The following is a 19,441-nucleotide window of genomic DNA, read 5'->3' as shown; positions in this document are numbered from 1 at the left end:
ATAGTAAAATTTGTAAGATTACAAATTTACCCTTGTATATAAAAAAAGAATAAATAATGATTAATTATTTTTCATATTTTAGTTAATTAAAATAATTTTAAGTTTCATTTATAAATAAAAAAATGTAAATTGAAAGAAATCATGAATTATAATTTTAAATTTAAGTATAATTTTATTATTTAACATTTTATTAATTTAAATTTATTTTTTACTTAAGTTAATTTATTTACATAATTTTAATATTATATATGATTTTTTAAATTATGTTATGTTATATATATATATAATTAATTTTAATAATGATTTTCATTATTATAAATAACAAAATGAATATATTTTAAAAAGAAAATAAATATTTAGAATGAATATTAAGTAGTTGTCAAATTGTCCTTGAAAAAATATTTAAAAAAAATCAAAAAATAAAAAATCTGGAAAACTATGAACATAATCAATTATCACTTCCCTTCAAAAAGCCACATAATCGATTATCCACAGACATAACCGATTATGCTTGTAGTTCAAAAACTAACATAATCGATTATGCATAATACATAATTGATTATGGTCAAAATAACACACGTCCTATAATCGATTATGGTTCCCAAAAATTCTTAAATAACCGATTATGTGAGCAGTGTAATCGATTATGAATTGTTTTTAATTACATAATCGATTATGTAGTGTCTTATTTTTCAATAATAATCGATTATGCTTCAAACTAAAATTAAAAAAAAATGTAACCCAGGGCAAACATGAACTACCAAACTCACTCTCCTACCTCTATTCTCACTGAAGATCCTCTTCAAGCACCCTATATCAATGCAAAAAGACGTTACTGTGTGTAATGTGAATAAGGGTAGCATGGTAATTGAACCAATCCTACGTGGCTTTCCATCCTTCCCACCCTCCTTTCTCCTCATATTACAAATGACCCAAAAAACACTCTCCTTTCCACTCACCCTCACCCTCACCCTCTCCCTCCCACAGAACCAAACGGGGTGGCCACCCTATAAGCCGTTCACGCTACAGGGCCACCCCCTGATCCAAACACGGGCTTAAAGTCCAGCTCCCGAATCCATGACTCTTCCCTCATGCCAGAGCCACCAATCACGCGACAGAGGCGCACGCGGGCGTAACACGCCTGGTATGTCTTGGTCCCTTACAATAGAGTTCTCTTTAGTAGCACTCCCTACATATCTTCTCCAATATTTCTCCTAATATTTTCCCTAGAATTTGAACAAACACTTCACAACTGATTTCAAAAATAAATAATCTCTTTCAATTCAACACTACAAAAAATAGGAAATGATGCAATGTTCATAATATTGATATAAGAATAAAGTAGGAAAAGAATTGATAGCAGTTAAAGAGGAGAATACATTTACATTAAAAAAATATTGTTATGGAGTATTATTATGATAATAATTCTTAAAATAAAAAATATTAATAAATTATTTATTTTAGTAAAGTAATTTTATTGTAGATAAATTATTTATTTTGTAAGTGACTTTTTTTATTATGTGTAATCATTTAAATTTAAAAAATTAATTATTTAAAAGATAAAATGAAAGATTTATACTCTTTATGTATTGTGGTAGATATTAAATATATTAATTATGAATTAATTTTTATAAAAAAATAAAAATAACTTAGACATAGTTTTAAATATTAAAATAAAGTAAAACATTCCTTATTAATCACATGTATTTCCGGACATATGTATTCATATTTTTATTATATTAGTTATTTTTTATAATGAAAAAAATAAAAATTATATTAAAAAAATATGTATTCATTATTTTAAAAAATTATTCAATTATTAATTTATTAAATAAATATATTACTTTATACTTTTTAAAAAGTAGAATTATCAAATTAAAAACAATATGGAGGAAAGTTACTAAATGATATAAAGATAATGGTACAGAAACAGGTTGTGTAAGGAAAGAATGGACCTGGCAATTACTGCTGTATTTTTCCTGTACTTCTTGATATGTTATTCTTACACACCTTACTTCTTGAAAATATTATTGTACCGTCCCGTCTCCGGGCGTTGACCAAAGTCAAAGTCAAACATATGGTGGGACCCATCTAGGGAGCCCAGGAAAGAAAGTCAACAGGTTGACCGCTTAAGGCGTCGCCAGGTGTATGCGTCGCCAGGTGTAGGCGTCACCAGGTTAAGGCGTTGCCAGGTTAAAGCGTCGTCAGGTTAAGGCGTCGCCAGGTTAAGGCATCGATGGTGTCACCCCCCCGATACCCACGGGTAGGAAAGACCGTGGAGGGGGCGACACCACGAGGGGCCTCAGTACCTCAGAACAATAATAAAGAGAACTGAAAGGTGGCTTCAAGGCCATATTCCCAGTATCAGTGAGGAGTAACCTGACTTGTGAAGTACCCACGCCACCTCTGGGAGACCCCTGGGACAGATACGACCCATGAGAGGGCCACGCCCAGGGGCGAACCATGTACGTGGTATGAGAGGAAGGTAGATACACTCCCAGGGCGAGTGACTAGAGGCTGGGGCGCATGAGTTCGCACCCAGAAAGTCACCCCTTGCGCCAGATGCACTTCGAGGAATGAGGACTTACACGATGGAATATCCCTAAGTTGGGTTACGGCGCTGTAAGGCCCTCCACGTAGAATAGCAATCAAGTCAGAAGAACACGTGGCAGTAAGCATCGAAACATCAAGGTATATAAGTGCTAAGGTACGTTTTTATTCAGTTTACGTTTCAAACGCTTTAAAGCACTTTAAACGCTTTAAATGCTTTGAACGTTTTAAATGCGTTAAACATTTTTAAACGCCTTAAATGCGGTTTAAGACGCTTTAAATGCACTTTAAGACGCTTTGAATGCTTTAGACGTTTAAAAAAGGCTTTAGACGTTTAAAAGAGGCTTTAGACGTTTGAGACAGGGGATTCAGATCCAGTTTCAGTTTTACACACACGCTAGTTGCTTGCTTGCGAACCCACTGTACGCACAGGCAATTAGAGAGAAATCAACTACTCAGTTATCTTACCACCTTCAGAGCATCCATTCACGGTGCTCCGATACGGAGGTGCGTTCTTTGATGTTTCTCGCTAGCTGACTTGATCGTCGGAGTGCAAATGGCCGCGAGGGCGCCCCTTTGTTCACTTCTTTTCAGGTACTCACAACAGCTAAAGGTGGGGACTTGGAGCCAAGACGAAGGAGTCCTTGATACGCGGGTCTTAGCTACGCACGAAGCACAATCTGGTCAACCGGCGGGAACATTTGGCGCCCACCGTGGGGCCCGATTTAAAACATCAGTCCCACAGCAAGTGTCCAGTTTTCCAGTTGCAGTTTCCGATTTAATTCCTTCGAGATTTTACCAAGAGCCACTATTCGTTGTGAAATTGGTGCAGTTTCACCAATTGCCTTCGGTGGAGTTCGCTTTTTGATCGTGCCCGTTCGAGTTTGAGTTTTTCTTTATCCCTTGGAGTTGCACGACAACTAGAAGGAGTTCCAGAAACCGCAGATGATGAGGTCCACGAGGCAAGGTTTGACGCGCGCTGAGAGTGAAGAGATGACCATGCAGCAAATCATGGGTATGATGCAGGGATTGCAGGAGGCAATGGCAGCGTCGAAGGCTGAGCAAGAGCGCATGCAGGCCGATCTCGCGGCATCTCAGGCGAGAAATGAGGAGCTTTGTCGCATGAATGAAGAGTTGTGCCGCGGGTGGCGCAACCACACAAGACTACGCGACGGGGATGAGCCCGAGGGTTCCACCCCACCAAGGGAGTTCTCTACACCGTTCTCGCAGCTGATTCAAGAGACGGTGATCCCCAACACATTCGTGGGGCCCAAGGTAACCTTCATAGGAATGGAAGACCCCGAAGCACATCTCACTGTGTTCCACACGCAAATGATGCTGGTAGGCGGCTACGACACTGTAAAGTGCAAGATCTTCATGAGCACTTTGACTGGGATGGCCATGAACTAGTTTATTAGCCTTCCAAATGGCCATATCACCTCCTTTGCACAGCTCTCACAGCTGTTCAAGGAGCAGTACCTAGCAAACAGGGCTCCACCGCCTGTCTCGTACGACATGTTCGACGTAAAGCAGTATCAGGGGGAGACCCTCAAGGAATATATCAATCGCTTTGGAGCGCAGGTGGTGAAGGTTGGCATCAAAGAGGAGCCTATGATCGTCTACGCGTTTAGGAAAGGAATGTGCCTTGGACCCTTCTGTGAATCGATCATACGAAGCCGCCCCAAGACCTTTGCTGAGATAAGGCGTCGCGCGGTGGAACACATCACCTCTGAGGGTGAGGTAAGCGAGAAGCGCACAAGCGTCGCACCCGCATGCCCAAGAGTGCAGTCGCGTGCACAACCCACTAGGGTTAACGAGGCCACGACAGGGAGGAAGAACCAAAACAGGAAGCGCCCATACGAGGCAAGGAGGCCTTAGGCAAGGGGGGCAGTAGAGGGGGACAGGCAGGTGAGGAACAGAAATAGGCCGTTAAGGTACAATTTCGTGATGGAGCTGAAGGATCTTATTGTTGTGCCCAACATAGCTGACAGGTTGAGGCCACCCGTGAAGTCTGACAAGGTGCTGGGGCCTCGTAAAGACTCATGGTGCGAATTCCACGAGACGTTTGGGCATCATATCAACAACTGCTTGGCGCTGGGCCATCAGCTGGATGAGCTCGTGAAGAATGGATTTCTCAAGGATTATCTTGCTGGGTCTGCTACGACCACAACCCTAGCAGTGCCAGAGGAGGATCAAGCGCATGAAATTCCAATCCATGGAGAAGTGCACACCATTTCCGGTGGCTTTTCTGGAGGAGGGCCCATTGCCTCTCAACGCAAGAGGTATGTGAGGGCAGTGAATTCAGTTGCTGAGGAGGGTTCAGATGATCAGTGGGAGTCAGACCTTGTGTTCACAAGGGCTGACCTACGAGATGTCCCACATGACAATGACCCCGTGGTCATTTCGGTTGTCACAGCTGGGAGGAAGGTACACAGGGTTCTCGTTGACCAGGGCAGTTCTGCAGATGTCATGTTTTGGTCGACGTTCAATAAGTTGCAGTTGTCCCCTGACTTGCTGAGGCCCTACACTGGATGCTGGTATGGGTTCACAGGGGACCAAGTTGAGGTGCGTGGCTACCTGGAGTTGAGGAAGACGTTTACTGATGGAACAGCGTCGCGTACCGAAAGCATCCGGTATCTAGTCGTGAATGTCAATTCAGCCTACAACATCTTGTTGGGAAGACCATCGCTGAATAGGCTAAGAGCAGTGGCCTCCACCCGCCACATGAAGATGAAGCTTCCAGATCTTAGTGGCAAGGTAATCATGATCAAATCTGATCAGGAAGAGGCCCGGTAATGCTATGAAAATAGCTTGAAGACAAAGAGAGGCGTGTACATGGTACTTGAACGATCGCCTGTTTCGGATACGCCAATGGAGGTAGAGCCCTTGGAAGAGGCGACGCCCGCGGAGTCGACGCCTGCTCAGGCCTCACACGTGGAGGCGACGCCCAAAGAAGATGCGCCCTTAGAAGAAGCACACGGGGAGGCCATGCCCATGGAAGAGGCGTCAGAGGAGGTGACGCCTGAAGCACCCGATAGGGCGACGCCTATAGAAGAAGATCGCGGAAATGAGTCTCGTGCAGAGAGCATGCGAGATAGGCGACCCCAACCAGTGGACAACGTGGTAGAGAGGCAGATTGGTGGCAAGATATTCAAGCTGGGACGCTTGTTAAGCCAGGAAAAACAAGACGAAGTGGCAGCAATGATCTCACGCCACTTAGATGCATTCGTGTGGACCGCCGCAGACATGCCAGGCATCGACCCAGATTTTTTGTGCCACCACCTCACCATGGACACCAAGGTTCGCCCTGTACGACAGAGGAAGAGGAAGTTCAACGAAGAGAGGTGCCTCGTCGTGAAGGAAGAAACGCAGAAATTGCTAAGTGCTGGACACATCAGAGAGATACAATACCCTTAGTGGTTGGCCAACGTCGTCTTGGTGAAGAAGGCGAATGGGAAGTGGAGAATGTGTGTAGACTTCACGGACCTAAACAAGGCGTTTCCTAAAGATTCGTACCCCTTACCTAGCATCGACGCATTGGTGGATAGCGCCTCAGGGTGCAAGATGCTGAGTTTCTTAGACGCATTTTCAGGGTACAATCAGATAAAAATGCATCCAAGGGATGAGAGCAAAACGATGTTCATAACGGAGGCGTGCAGTTACTGTTACAAGGTGATGCCGTTTGGGCTGAAGAACGCAGGCGTCACCTACCAGAGACTAATGGACAAGGTCCTTGCACCCATGCTGGGAAGAAACGTGCACGCCTATGTTGATGACATGGTGGTGACCTCTCAAGAAAGAGGGTGACACCCCCATGACCTGGAGGAGCTGTTCGCCACCATAGCCAAGTACCGCCTCAAGTTAAACCCGAAAAAATGCGTTTTTGGCGTCGAGGCGGGGAAGTTCTTAGGATTTATGCTCACCTAGAGGGGGATAGAGGCGAACCCTGATAAGTGCACAACTATCATTGCCATGAGGAGCCAAACTTTAGTGAAAGAGGTGCAGCAGTTGACTGGGCGGATGACAGCTCTATCAAGGTTCGTATCTGCTGGAGGTGAGAATGGCCACCCCTACTTTCAGTGCCTCAAGAGGAATAGCTGTTTTGCGTGGACAGATGAGTGCGAAACAGCATTCCTCAAGTTGAAGGAGTACTTGGCGATGCCACCGGTGCTTTGCAAGCCACGGGCAGGCGTCCCTCTTCGATTGTACATTGCAGTAACAGAGTGGGCCATCAGCTTTGTGTTGGTCCAAGAGCAAGACCAGGTACAGAGGCCCATCTACTTCGTAAGCAAGGTCTTGCAAGGCCCCGAGACAAGATACCAGTCGTTGGAAAAGGCGGTGCTGGCGGTAGTATTCTCAGCTAGAAGGCTCCGTCACTACTTTCATAACTTTACAATAGTGGTGATGACGAACCTCCCCATCCAGAAGGTACTACAGAAGTCGGACGTCGCCGGAAGGATGGTTCGCTGGGCAGTGGAGCTGTCGAAGTTTGACATCCATTACGAACCCAGGGGATCCATCAAGGGGCAAGTCTACGCAGATTTTGTCCTAGAGCTCTCACCAGGAAATGCCCCCTAGGAAGTGGAGTTAGGATCACAGTGGATGGATCCTCCAACCAACAGGGAAGTGGTGCTGGAATAGTCTTGGAGGGGCCTAATGGGGTGTTGATCGAGCAAGCCTTACGTTTCGCCTTCAAGGAAAGCAATAACCAAGCTGAGTACGAGGTGCTGATTGCTGGAATGCTCTTGGCCAAGGAAATGGGCGCTCAAAGTCTCTTGGCGAAGAGTGATTCCCAGTTGATTACAGGGAAAGTAACAGGGGAGTACCAAGCAAAGGATCCACAGATGGCTGCGTACTTAAGGTACGTCGAAGTGTTAAAGGGAGCCTTCGCCGCTTTTGAGCTGGTGCATGTCCCAAGGGAGCAAAATGCCAGAGCTGACCTGCTCGCCAAGCTGGCCAGCTCAGGCAAGGGGGGAAGACAGAGGACGGTCATCCAAGAGATGCTCAAAACGCCGCGAAAGTTTGTGGCAGACAACAGGGTGGACGTTCTTCACATTAGCGCAGCAAGAGGAAAGCCAAAGAGCCATCGCTTTTTGATTCAAGATACGACGAGAACACCCCGCATCAACACCTATGCGGCCTTGCCCGAAGAAGAAAAGTGTGTGCAAGTATGTGCCTTGAAGGAAGGCGACACGTGGATGACGCCTTATAGGCGATACATTGCAGATGGGGTTCTCCCAGTAGAGCCTGGAGAAGGAAAGAGGATAAAGAAGAACTCTGCAAGGTACACCCTTGTTGATGGAGTGCTATTTAGGCATGGGTTCACGCATCCAATTCTGACATGTGTGAGTGGCGACGAGTGTACGAGGATCATGTCAGAGCTTCACGAGGGGATTTGCGGAAGCCACGTGGGGGGATGATCATTAGCTTCCAAGGTGATTCGCGCAAGGTTTTGTTGGCCTTCGGTGAGGGAGGATTGTGTAAGATACGCCCAGCGATGCAAGCAGTGCCAAATGCATGCAGACTGGCATAAGGCACCTCCAGAGGAACGAAGATCGATTTACAGCCCATGGCCCTTCCAAACATGGGGAATCGATATTCTGGGGCCTTTCCCTCTGGCGATAAGGCAGATGAAGTATTTGATAGTCACCATCGAGTACTTCACGAAGTGGATAGAGGCAGAACCAATGGCACAGATCATTGCGCACAAGGTACAACACTTTGTTTGGAAGAACATTGTGTCTCGTTTCGGGGTGCCAAGGTGTCTCATCTCAGATAATGGCACTCAGTTTGCGAGCCAACAGTTGGGGAAGCTGTGTGTAGAAGTAGGAATCAAGCAGGTGTTTGCATCAGTCGAACACCCCCAGACGAATGGGCAGGTAGAGTCAGCAAATAGAGTTTTGCTGAGGGGATTGAAGCGAAGGCTCGAGAAAGCTAAAGGGGCATGGGCAGAAGAAGTACCAAGGATCGTGTGGGCTTACCACACCACGCCTCAATCTTCCACCATGGAGACGCCTTTCAGCCTAGTATACGGGTCAAATGCCATGATCCCAACAGAGATCCACGAGAGTTCTCTGCGTTTCTTAAGCTTTGTGGCAGAAGAATCCAACGAAGAAAGAAAGGTGAATCTGGACCTGTTAGACGAGGCCAGAGAAGAAGCGAGGATAAAGGCTGAAGCTGTGAAGAGGAGAGTGGAGCATCAGTATAGATCTAAGGTAAAGCCGCGACAGTTCCAAGTAGCTGACTTGGTCATGCGAAAGGCTCATCCTTACGAGTTGGAGAACAAGTTGTCTCCCAAGTGGACCGGACCCTTCAAAATAACCGAAGCCAAGGGAAATGGTTCGTACAAGTTAGAGACTCTAGAAGGGGGCCCCATCCCACGCAGCTGGAATGCGGCTAATTTAAAATTTTATTTCAGTTGAAAGTTATGAAACACATAGTTGTAAAGGGTACACTCTTTTTCCCTCTCGGGAGTTTTTTAATGAGGTCACCCAAGTAAAAAAGAAGTTCAAGAAACTTTGTCTCAGTTTTTCCCTTTCACACAGTATAAGAGCAAAGATTAAGAAACAAAAGACAAAGACTCAAGGCATCGCCTAAGGTAGGCGTCACCAGGTGAAGGCATCGCCAGATAAGGGAGCGGGCGTCAAAATCAAAGCAAGTAAAGGGAGCACATGCTCGTGCGCAGAGATCAACACATTAGCAAGGTACGTACAGTAAAGTTAAAATCCGGGTGTCTAGTCCCTGAGCAGGGGTTAAGGGATTCCTTCGGGATGCCCCCTCCTCAAGTAGGAATAGCTAGCCTCGGTGTCTGATGTTTAGACACCTCGCAAGGAAGTGGCGGGGGGCGTTTCCTTCGAGCGTGGGCATCAGACAGTGAGAAGTTTCGGAGCAGTGGAGAACTAGGTCACTTGGTGCAGATACACGCAATAAAGGAGAAGTGCCATCCTTCGGGAAACCTTCTCCTTAGGCGTAATCACCAAAATACCCGGTCATCTTGGAGTTTAGACACATCAGGGACGATACGGCGATGTTTCCGACACGCCTCTCCCTGGGCGTGGGCACCAAGAACACTGATTGCCTTGGCATTTTTAGACACCCTGAGGATGAAACGGCACTACCCCCAGGCAGGCCTCTCCTCAGGCGTGGGCACCAAGCGCGCAGAGATAAGGGCTAAGTTGCCTTGGTGTTTAGACACCCCGTGGACGATACAACGTTGTTGTAATTAGCCTCTCCACGGGCGTGGGCACCAAAGCGCGACTTTTGTCCCAAGTGTTTAGACATGATGAGGACGATACGACCTTGCGTTCAGCAGGTCTCTCCTCGAGCGTGGACACCCAGTACAGATAAGATAAGCCCTCCTCACCTTCGAGCGATGTCGAGGCCACATAGGAAGAGATAGAGCCCTCCCTCGCCCTTGGGCGATGTCGAGGCCATAGAAGAGACGAGACCCTTTCTCATCCTAAGTGATGACAAAGCTAGCAATACCTTTGGCAGTAAGCGCCTTGGGATTCAAGAAAGCGAAGAGCAAGTTGAAACTTTTGCAAGTTGTAGAGGAAAAAGAAGATCGAAGAGTAATAAGAAGAAGAGTGAAGAGCACGAGTTATCAAAGGCCGTAAAGGCAAGAGAGGTCCTCTTTCACCTTTGAGTGATGATGAGACACGAAGTTAAGTCCTCCTATGCCTTTGGGCGACGACGAGGCAGGCGATGCCTTCATGAGGTAGATTCCTCGCAAATACGAAGGCCAAGTGAAGTTTGAAGCGAAAAGATCGAGAGAAGGGTATGCATCACGACTTAGAAAGGAAGAGTAAGAAAGAAAGTCACGTGCTACCTAAAGAGTTAAAGGCGAAGCCATGAAGAGAGGCATCGAAGGTAACACCTTTGATATAGTCAAGAAAGCAGAAGTAGATAAAGGTGCAAGAAAAGTTAAGAGCAAACAAGAATTTAAAGATAGCATCCAAATGGCATTTAAATAAATAAGGTTCGGTGTCAGAATTACAGACAAGTTCAAATATTGTATGTACAAATTTACAAAAAAGATGGAAATCTATTAAGAACTGCTCACTCCCCGAGGTCAAGGGGCACCACCTTTCCATCAACGATTTGGTTGCCAGGGTCGCAGTTTGAGGTATTGATCTTTGGGTTTTCGCACGTGGCTTGGGCCAGAGCCTCTTTAAATCCCTCCTCAAATGTGCTCGCCATGTCATCGATGAGTTCCTGGTTGGACTTCTCCAGTTCCTCGATCTTGGAGTTCTGGGAGGCTAGCTACTTGTCCAGGAATTCCTTCTCCACTTGAAGCTTGTTCACTTCAGCTTGGAGCTTGCCATTTTCAGCTTGGAGAAGGTTGAGAGCTTCAATATTCGCAGCTAGCTTCTCCTCAGTTTCGCTCAGCTTTGCCCCCAGGACCTTGGAGTTTTCAGCAGCCACCCTCAGTTCAGCGACCTCCGCCTCCAGAGAAGCCATGGAGCCCAGAAGGTCAGCATGTTTCTGACCAGCCTCGTGCAGCTTCAGGTTGGCTGCCTCCATCGCCTTATGGGTCTCCATCAAAGAAGCTTTGTAGGCGTTTTTCTTTTGCTCCCAGAGTTGTGCGAGTTTCAGCTTCTCCTCCTTCAGGGTGGCCACCTCTCGCTTAAGAGCCTGAAGGGTTTGCATCTCGATGGCCTTGGCTTTTGCTTGTGCGCGCCAATCGAGAGCAATGGCAAGGAAGGCCCCCATGTAGTAGGGCATGCCTTTCTTCTTGGCCTCGCCAGAAGAGCTTCCCGGCGACCTCTCATTGAACCCCCTCATTAGCTGCATGATTGCGGGGGGGATTTCTAAGGTCTCTGGGGCAGTTGCTTGAGCGGTGGGTGCTTGTGTCGATGGCGGCGCAGATTATGCCCCCTCCTCTTGGCCCAGTTGTTGCGTGGGAGATGTGGCGCTAGGAGGGTTGTCCCTTGGAAACCTTCCACGTTGGGGGGATGCAGATCGTGAGGAGATGACCCTATTAGTCCTCCTCCTATTGAAGACCTGGCCCTCGCCTGAGCCTTCGTCATCGGAGGGGACGACAAGAACGCCCTTGCCCTTGTCAAGGGGGGTTGGGGTAAAGGTGTGGGCCGCAGCCAGTGGGACTGCAGCGATTGGAGGGGGCGAGTTAGGTGTTTGGAGGGTGTGGGGTGAGTTGGTTGTTTGGGCGGTAGGTGGAGAAGTTGGACTTTGTGGAGGTTCTGAAGGGGTTTGTTCAGTCATAGGGGTATTAGTAGCCACAGCTTTCGCGGCAGTCGCCTTGGTGCGAGCTTTCAAAGCCTTAGCCAGAGCAAGACGCCTCGACGAGTCCATCACTGAGGCTGCACCGAGACAAGCAAAAGAACAAAGGATTAGAGCCAATACCAGTTAAGCATGAAGCGTCAGATACACATAGTTACACATAGAAGTTTGGGGCAGATGAACAACACATACAAAATAAGAGAAAGCACATTAAAGGGCAAAGATAAAAAAGACAAGTATAGGCGCAAATTCCTACCAAAGTACTGAGACAGGGCGTCCGCATCAAACTCACGAGCAATGAGCTCCGCGGTGTTGAAGACAATTCCCATTCTAGCTAGAGCCACACATACCTCTCTATCAGCAGAGGGTAGTTCGTCTAGGGACTTGGTCTTAATCAGCCTTGGCTCTTTCACCCAGTACAAGGGGAAGCCATCCAGGGCTGTGGGGTCACGTTTTGTGCAGCACACCCCGAAGAACTGACCCTTCCACCCTTTGTAGGAGTTCTGGAAGAGGGTGAGGATTATCCTTCCGGCGACCCCAGAGAAGCTCACCCAGAGGCTCTTCCCTTGCTTCTTCACTTCAAAAAAGTGGAGGAAGATGTTTACTAAGGGTAGCAGGCCCAAGTACCCGTACAGGATTTCAAACGCCCTAATGAATGCCCAACTGTTGGGGTGTAGCTGGGCAGGGGCTACGTTGATTTCAGTGAGTAGTTCCCTCTCGAAGCCGGAGAAGGGAAGGCGCAGACCGGTTCGTTTGAACATCGTCTGGTAGAGGAAGAAAAAGGGCTTCCCGCAGTTGGACCTATAGTCCACGCAGACCGGCTCCCCAGGGGTGGCGCGACGAACGGAGATGTCGGAGTCGTGTCTGCTGGAGAAGGCATTGAAGTTGTAAAAACGTGGGTCACCCAGATGGTTCTCCACGTCTTCAACGGTGGTTAGAGTCGAGCATTCGGCTAAGAGTTCGTCAGAAGCCTAGGGGTAGTGAGCCCTATAGTTGATCCCTGGGGGTGGTGGATTGGCGGTTGCTTTTGTACGCACCATGGTTTGATGAAAAAGCTGAAGAAGGAAGAAAGGAAAAAGGTTTAGCAAAAGGGGTTAAGTTAGAAAGGGGAAGAGAAAACCCTAGAAAAACCCTACCCCACGCGAGAAGCTCAGAAAGGGGAAAACAGAGGAGTGAGGAAGAAGAACACAAATGCCAAAAATATAAGCAGTCCCAGGGAGTTATAAGAGCAATACAGTAAAGGGAAAGAGTCATCAAAGGAGAAAAATCATACATTTTGAATATCTGATCGGATGAAGGTTGGAAGCACGAAAGAGAGAGCGAAGGTTGCCGAGAAAGTTTTGGAAGATGAACAGTAGAGAGAATGCGAAAGAGTTAATGCGAAAGGTTATAACGTTAACTTGAAGAAGCGCTAGCGGCACTCATCCCCAGCCGTAGGATCGTGCCATGTGTCAAGAGATTAACGAGCAACTTAAAACGTCACATCTTCAGCACAGAGAATGTCATGTCAGCTGCTCAGAGAATGTCACGTCAACTGCTCAAGGGAATGCCACGTGGGTAATAGGGCGAGGCCTTAGTCTTTTTGCTGAAACAAGTGTTAGCTCAAGACTGGGGGGCTTGTGTACCGTCTCGTCCCCGGGTGTTGACCAAAGTCAAAGTCAAACATATGGTGGGACCCATCCAGGGAGCCCAGGGAAGAAAGTCAACAGGTTGACCGCTTAAGGCGTCGTCAGGTGTATGCGTCGCCAAGTTAAGGCGTCACCAGGTTAAGGCATCGATGGTGTCACCTCCCGATACCCACGGGTAGGAAAGACCATGGAGGGGGCGACACCACGAGGGGCCTCAGTACCTCAGAACAGTAATAAAGAGAAGTGAAAGGTGGCTTCAAGGCCATATTCCCAGTATCAGTGAGGAGTAACCTGACTTGTGAAGTACCCACGCCACCTCTAGGAGACCCCTGGGACAGATACTGATGGAAGAGGGCCAAGCACAACCTTCCATGAAAGGCAAGAGCCAAGTCAAGAGCGTCTAGAACAAGAAGACTTGGAAGCTATGAATGGGAAAAGGCCTAATAGCACATATTCCGTGAAGGGCCATGAAGTGTAGTTTAGCTTTGAATGAGGTGTAAATAGCATAACCATGTGGACAATTGTTTAATTTTCTGCACATTAGAATTAAGGAAGCATTAACCTTGATTAGCTAAAGGTTTCTAAAAGCCTTTACTAATAAAGGACCATGTGCACCCATGTGTACCCATGTGCCATGTGCACCCATGTCGTTCACATTTACATTACATTTAGCTAGCATTTCATTTGCACTTAGCTTAAGAATTACGGCCTCCTTAGCCTATAAAAGGAGATGCCTATCACTTGTATTTGGAAGATTAATGAGAGTAAAGTTATGTTGCCAACATTGTGCCATACTTTGCTTTCCGTAGTTTCTAGGATCTAATCTTCACCTTCATCACCTACCATAAGGCTGGCCGAACCTCCCTACTTCCATACACATCATGCACCTTCAAGATCACCATAGCTCTTAGGAGGATCTTGCACATTTACATCCATAGCTTCCGCACCATTTTTGACATGATTCCGAGAAGAGCTCCATGAATTTGCCATCATTTGGTATCATGAGCATAGGTTCTTCAAAGATGAGTAGTTCTTGGTCATTTTCATTTTGAGTTCTTCTTTATTTCATGTTGTTCATCTTGTTTCTATATTTGTCTTGCTGTTTTTAATTTTTGCTTTGTTTTGGTGTGCTATTTGGAAAATCCAATCGGTGCACTTTGTTCAATTGATCTTGAGCAATCCTTGTGCAATTTTTGGTAGGATTCCATACACCTTTGAGTTGCTGTTTTTATTTTAGGTATTTGAGTCTTTATTGCAATTTTATTTGGTTCATTTTATGATCTTTGAGTCTTTTAATTTTTGAATCTATATGTGTTTTGTCTAGTCATGTTTTTCCAAAATGTCATCAAATCATAGTGGTACTTTGTTTGGCTTATTTGTTTCTTGATTTTGGTCTAAATATTTGATTTGAATCTTCTGTGTTTTTGATCTTTTGGTGCCTTTTATTTTTAGCTTGAGTTCATATTTGTGTTTAGATCTACACAAATTTCTTTTTCATCAATTCCATTGTGTTTGTCTTTTGGTATCTTGCTGTTTTTTCCAGTTTTTACAGAATCTCCTGTTTTACATAACTCTGTGTTGGCTGTTTTGTTTAAGAAACTTATTTTCCCACATAGGAAATTTCTGATTCTCTGGATTATGCAAGATTGAGGTGTTACAGAAAAGACAAAAAAAGAATCAGCTCAAAAGAGTCAATAGAAAAAAAATGATAAATATTTTAAAAACAGTGTGCAAATCTTGGCGCTACAGTTGGCGTAACTGAACACTGAATTTGAAAAATTTATTAAAAAAAACTGGTTCATGCGTTTGGAGTGAAACCAACGCCAGATTTTAGTTAAGATCTTGAATATTTTTCATATAAATTTTCAGAGGCAAATCTTAGAAGGGAAGCTCATCATAAATCGGGGAAAATCACACTCTCTGGCCCACAACAATTTTCCAGTGGTACTGTTTTTTGATTTTGAAATCTATTCTATTGCTATTCTTAGGATTCATTTTGTGTGCCTACCTTTATTTGAGTACCTTTATTTGCTTGTCTAATATTTCTTGGAACTCTTTCTAGTTGTCACAATCTAACTCTATTTGTATGGTATTGTTTTTCCAATTAAATTGTTTCTTGCTTTCATTCTTTGGCCTCTTAATTTGGTGTTGGAATTCATTCTCAATTGGTGCTTATTTGAGTGGAAATTTGACTTGAGTAAGGTCTAGTCTTCTTGATAGGTGCTGGAATTGGAGAATTAAGTCCTTAATTCTAAGGGGAACAAATGCAAAGGCAGAAACAAATACTTCTCAAAAAACCACAAACATTTGGAGGGCCCAACAAGAAAAGACAACCAAGGAAGTGCCAATAGCAAAAACAAAAAAAAGATCAACAAAGGAAGTTTTCTTAATTTTCTTTGCAACTTAACTTGTGTTAATTACTTCTTTAATTACGTGATTAGACGGTGAGTGTGTCTTCAAGGGCTCCAAGTGTCCAAGAAGCCTCACCTAGGGCCGACTAGTGTAGAGTTTTCTAATTAGCAATTGTTAATTGTTTTTAATTACATTTCCTTGCCTAATTAGCTACGCTTTTCATTTGTGATTGCCTTGTTTAAGCTTTGTTAATTCGTCTTGCTAGGGTAATTAGTTAGCTTGCATTGTTTTCTTGCATTATAATTTGATTTCTCAACTTAATTGTGTTCTAAGTGGTTTACTAAGAGAAAGCTTTGTGTGAAGACATTGAGGGATAGTTTTTGGCTAAGGCAAAGGCTTGGTACTTAAGTAGTCCACTGTGACTCACCTCCCTTACCTAGAAAACTACCTTCTTTGACTTTCCTAAATTTTCTCAAGGTAAAATACTTCTACACACAAAGCTCTAGTCATGTCTTCTTCTTCTCATTCTGCAAAGTCTATTGAAAGTGAAGTAAAATCTTTGAAAACTCTTTTGAGAGAAGTCTCACAAGCTGTGCAATTGATTTCATTTAGACAATTGGAGAATGAGACTAAAATCAATGAGTTGACTAAAGCCAAGGAAGAGAAGTCTCAATATTCAAAAAAATTAAATTCTCATGCATCTAGCTCTAAACATCATGATTATCTTGGGGAAGAAAGTCTTAGGACAAATGAATATCATCAACCATCCCCTAGGAGAGCTAGAAAAGAGAGACAAGAAAACCTAAAGGAAGTTAAGGTAGAGCTACCTCATTTCTATGGAAAAGAAGATCTAGAAACATATCTATATTGGAAGATGAGGGTAGAGCAATTGTTTGCTTACAACCATGTGAGTGAAGAAAAGAAAGTACCCTTAGCTACCTTAAGTTTTCAATGTGATGCTATGTATTGGTGGAATGCCCTAAAAAGAGAGAGACATCTCCACAAGGACCCTCCCATTACATCTTGGAATGACCTTAGAGGAGCCTTGAGATGTCGCCATATTCCCTCACATTACAATAGAAAGTTGATGGACAAGCTCCAAAGACTTCATCAAAAAGATATGAGTGTAGAAGAATATTGGCAAAAGATGATATCATATAGTGAGAGGGCAAGGATTAACGGGGACAACCATACCACCATAGCTAGGTTTCTAAGTGGTCTCAAACTTAAGATAAGAAACAAAGTTGAACTTTTACCTTATAGAGATTTAAATGACTTGATTCAACTTAGCATTAAAGTTGAAAAACAAATTTTGAGAAAACAATCAAGTCAAAAACAAAGTTCATACTATGTATCTTATGACAAGGACGAGTTCCATAGAGGGGAAGAACATATACAAGAACCATCTCTAGAACAACCTAACCAAGCATATCTCTCACACTCAAGCTAGAGAAATTCCATGTTTAGAATACCTTGGCAATGATCAATTAGCATCTCAATGTTCCAATGAAAGATCTATGATCTTAAGGGACAAAGACGAGAATAGTAGCCAAGAAAAAGAAGCTAGTGAGAGTGATGAAAATGTAAAAATAGAAGAGAAAGAAAACCTTGTGAAACAAAAGGCGTGGGAGAAGAGTGTTCCTTCCCACAAGGTCATTCAACAAGGCAAGCACATTGAAAATACCCTTGAAAACATGCTTCTTGTTGAACAACCTAGCCTTACCTCTTGTAAAGGAACACTTGCAAGCATAAGCAAAAAAAAAAAAGTCTTTAAAAGAAGCTTGCATAGATAAAGATAAAATAGATTATTTCTCATATGTGCTAGGATATCACCAAGTGAATGTCAAGTTATCTATAACCATCTACAAAAACAAATTTTTATGTGAAGTAGTGCCTAAAGAAACTTGTCATGTCTTATTGAGACAACCATTGCAAAGTGTACAAATTCTCATAAACAATGGTTGTAACAACGAGACTATCTTTACACATAAGAGAAAAAGTCTTCATGAAGGAGAACTCATGAGACAAAATAGAGTTGATAAAACTCTAGAGCTTTTAAAGGGAAAACTTTTGTCGCCCATGAGAAAAGAAGTTCAAAGACATTACCTTAGATACATTTCTAGTTTTACAAATATGCCTAAGGCAATGTTTCAAGAACTTTATACTCCTTCACCTTTTGTAAATGATCATTGGGAAGACACAAACTTCATATTAGAGCTTCCTAGGACAACAAAAGGATTTGATTCGATTTTCATGGATAAACTCTTTTATAGAGAAGTGATACATCTTCATGGTTTATCCTCAAGCATAGTGTTGGATAGAGCTCCAAATTTCACAAACCATGATTTGAGGATTCTCTTTGGAAAACTTGCAACTAAGTTGTACACTTTAAATTCTTATCATCCTCAAAGGCATGGTCAAAATACATTTGAAAATCTAGCTCTTTCTACTATGCCTAGAATAATCATAAAGGACAAACACAACTCTAGAGATGAGCATGCACACCATAAAGTAGTTCACAAAACTACTTATATTTCTACTTTTGAGGTTGTATGTGGGCTAAATCATCTTTCTTCTTTTGAGTTGTTACCATCTCCTATAGGATTTGTGACTAAGGAGAAAGTAACCACAATTGAAAATTTTAAAATGCATAAGATGATTAGAGAACACATACAACAATCAAAAAAGAAATATTGTAAAAAGTTGCCAAACAAAAAAGAAAACCAAAAATGGTAACTTAGTGAAATTAATTTTCAAACTAACACCTCTGCTTTATTTGATGATTTCCGTAAGTACACGTTTGACCCGGGAGGGCACTCCTAGTTCTCAAAGCAAGAGGCTGCTATCCGAGATCAAGCCTGAAGATCTGAGGATAGATCTTCTCAAGAAGGAGGAGATGATGGACACCATCCAGCCACACTCATCCCCCTAGTTGAAGAAAAAGCATTGGATTTGAGGACAAATCCTTTTCAAGAGGGAGGGGATGATGGAAGAGGGCCAAGCACAACCTTCCATGAAAGGCAAGAGCCAAGTCAAGAGCGTCTAGAACAAGAAGACTTGGATCAAGCTATGAATGGGAAAAGGCCTAATAGCACATATTCCGTGAAGGCCCATGAAGTGTAGTTTAGCTTTAAATGAGGTGTAAATAGCATAACCATGTGGACAATTGTTTAATTTTCTTCACATTAGAATTAAGGAAGCATTAACCTTGATTAGCTAAAGGTTTCTAGAAGCCTTTACTAATAAAGGACCATGTGCACCCATGTGCCATGTGCACCCATGTGCCATGTGCACCCATGTGCCATGTGCACCCATGTGCTTCACATTTACATTACATTTAGCTAGCATTTCATTTGCACTTAGCTTAAGAATTACGGCCTCCTTAGCCTATAAAAGGAGATGTCTATCACTTGTATTTGGAAGATTAATGAGAGTAAAGTTATGCTGCCAACATTGTGCCATACTTTGCTTTTCCCTAGTTTCTAGGATCTAATCTTCACCTTCATCACCTACCATAGGGCTGGCCGAACCTCCCTACTTCCATACACATCATGCACCTTCAAGATCACCATAGCTCTTAGGAGGATCTTGCACATTTACATCCATAGCTTCCGCACCATTTTTCACATGATTCCGAGAAGAGCTCCATGAATTTGCCATCAGATACGACC

The 19,441-nt window shown here is 43.9% G+C and overlaps 2 protein-coding genes across 2 annotated transcripts; both read left to right on the top strand.

Moving 5' to 3' along the window:
• The first annotated feature begins 4,497 nt into the window (after nt 1-4,497).
• On the top strand, nt 4,498-5,346 carry LOC137829174 (uncharacterized). Its single transcript, XM_068635969.1, has one exon. It carries the CDS (start codon nt 4,498-4,500, stop codon nt 5,344-5,346), a length of 849 nt encoding a protein of 282 aa, XP_068492070.1.
• A 1,176-nt stretch (nt 5,347-6,522) lies between these two features.
• LOC137829173 (uncharacterized) lies at nt 6,523-7,970 on the top strand. The gene is made up of 2 exons (XM_068635968.1): nt 6,523-6,813; nt 7,062-7,970. Exons 1-2 carry the CDS (start codon nt 6,523-6,525, stop codon nt 7,968-7,970), a joined length of 1,200 nt encoding a protein of 399 aa, XP_068492069.1.
• Nucleotides 7,971-19,441: the final 11,471 nt, after the last annotated feature.

The sequence above is a fragment of the Phaseolus vulgaris genome, chromosome 7 (genome assembly GCF_000499845.2).
Source record: "Phaseolus vulgaris cultivar G19833 chromosome 7, P. vulgaris v2.0, whole genome shotgun sequence".
NCBI classification, from domain to species: domain Eukaryota; kingdom Viridiplantae; phylum Streptophyta; class Magnoliopsida; order Fabales; family Fabaceae; genus Phaseolus; species Phaseolus vulgaris.
The sequence above is the reverse complement of the archived record's forward strand: the minus strand, read 5'-3'. Positions and strand labels throughout refer to the sequence as shown.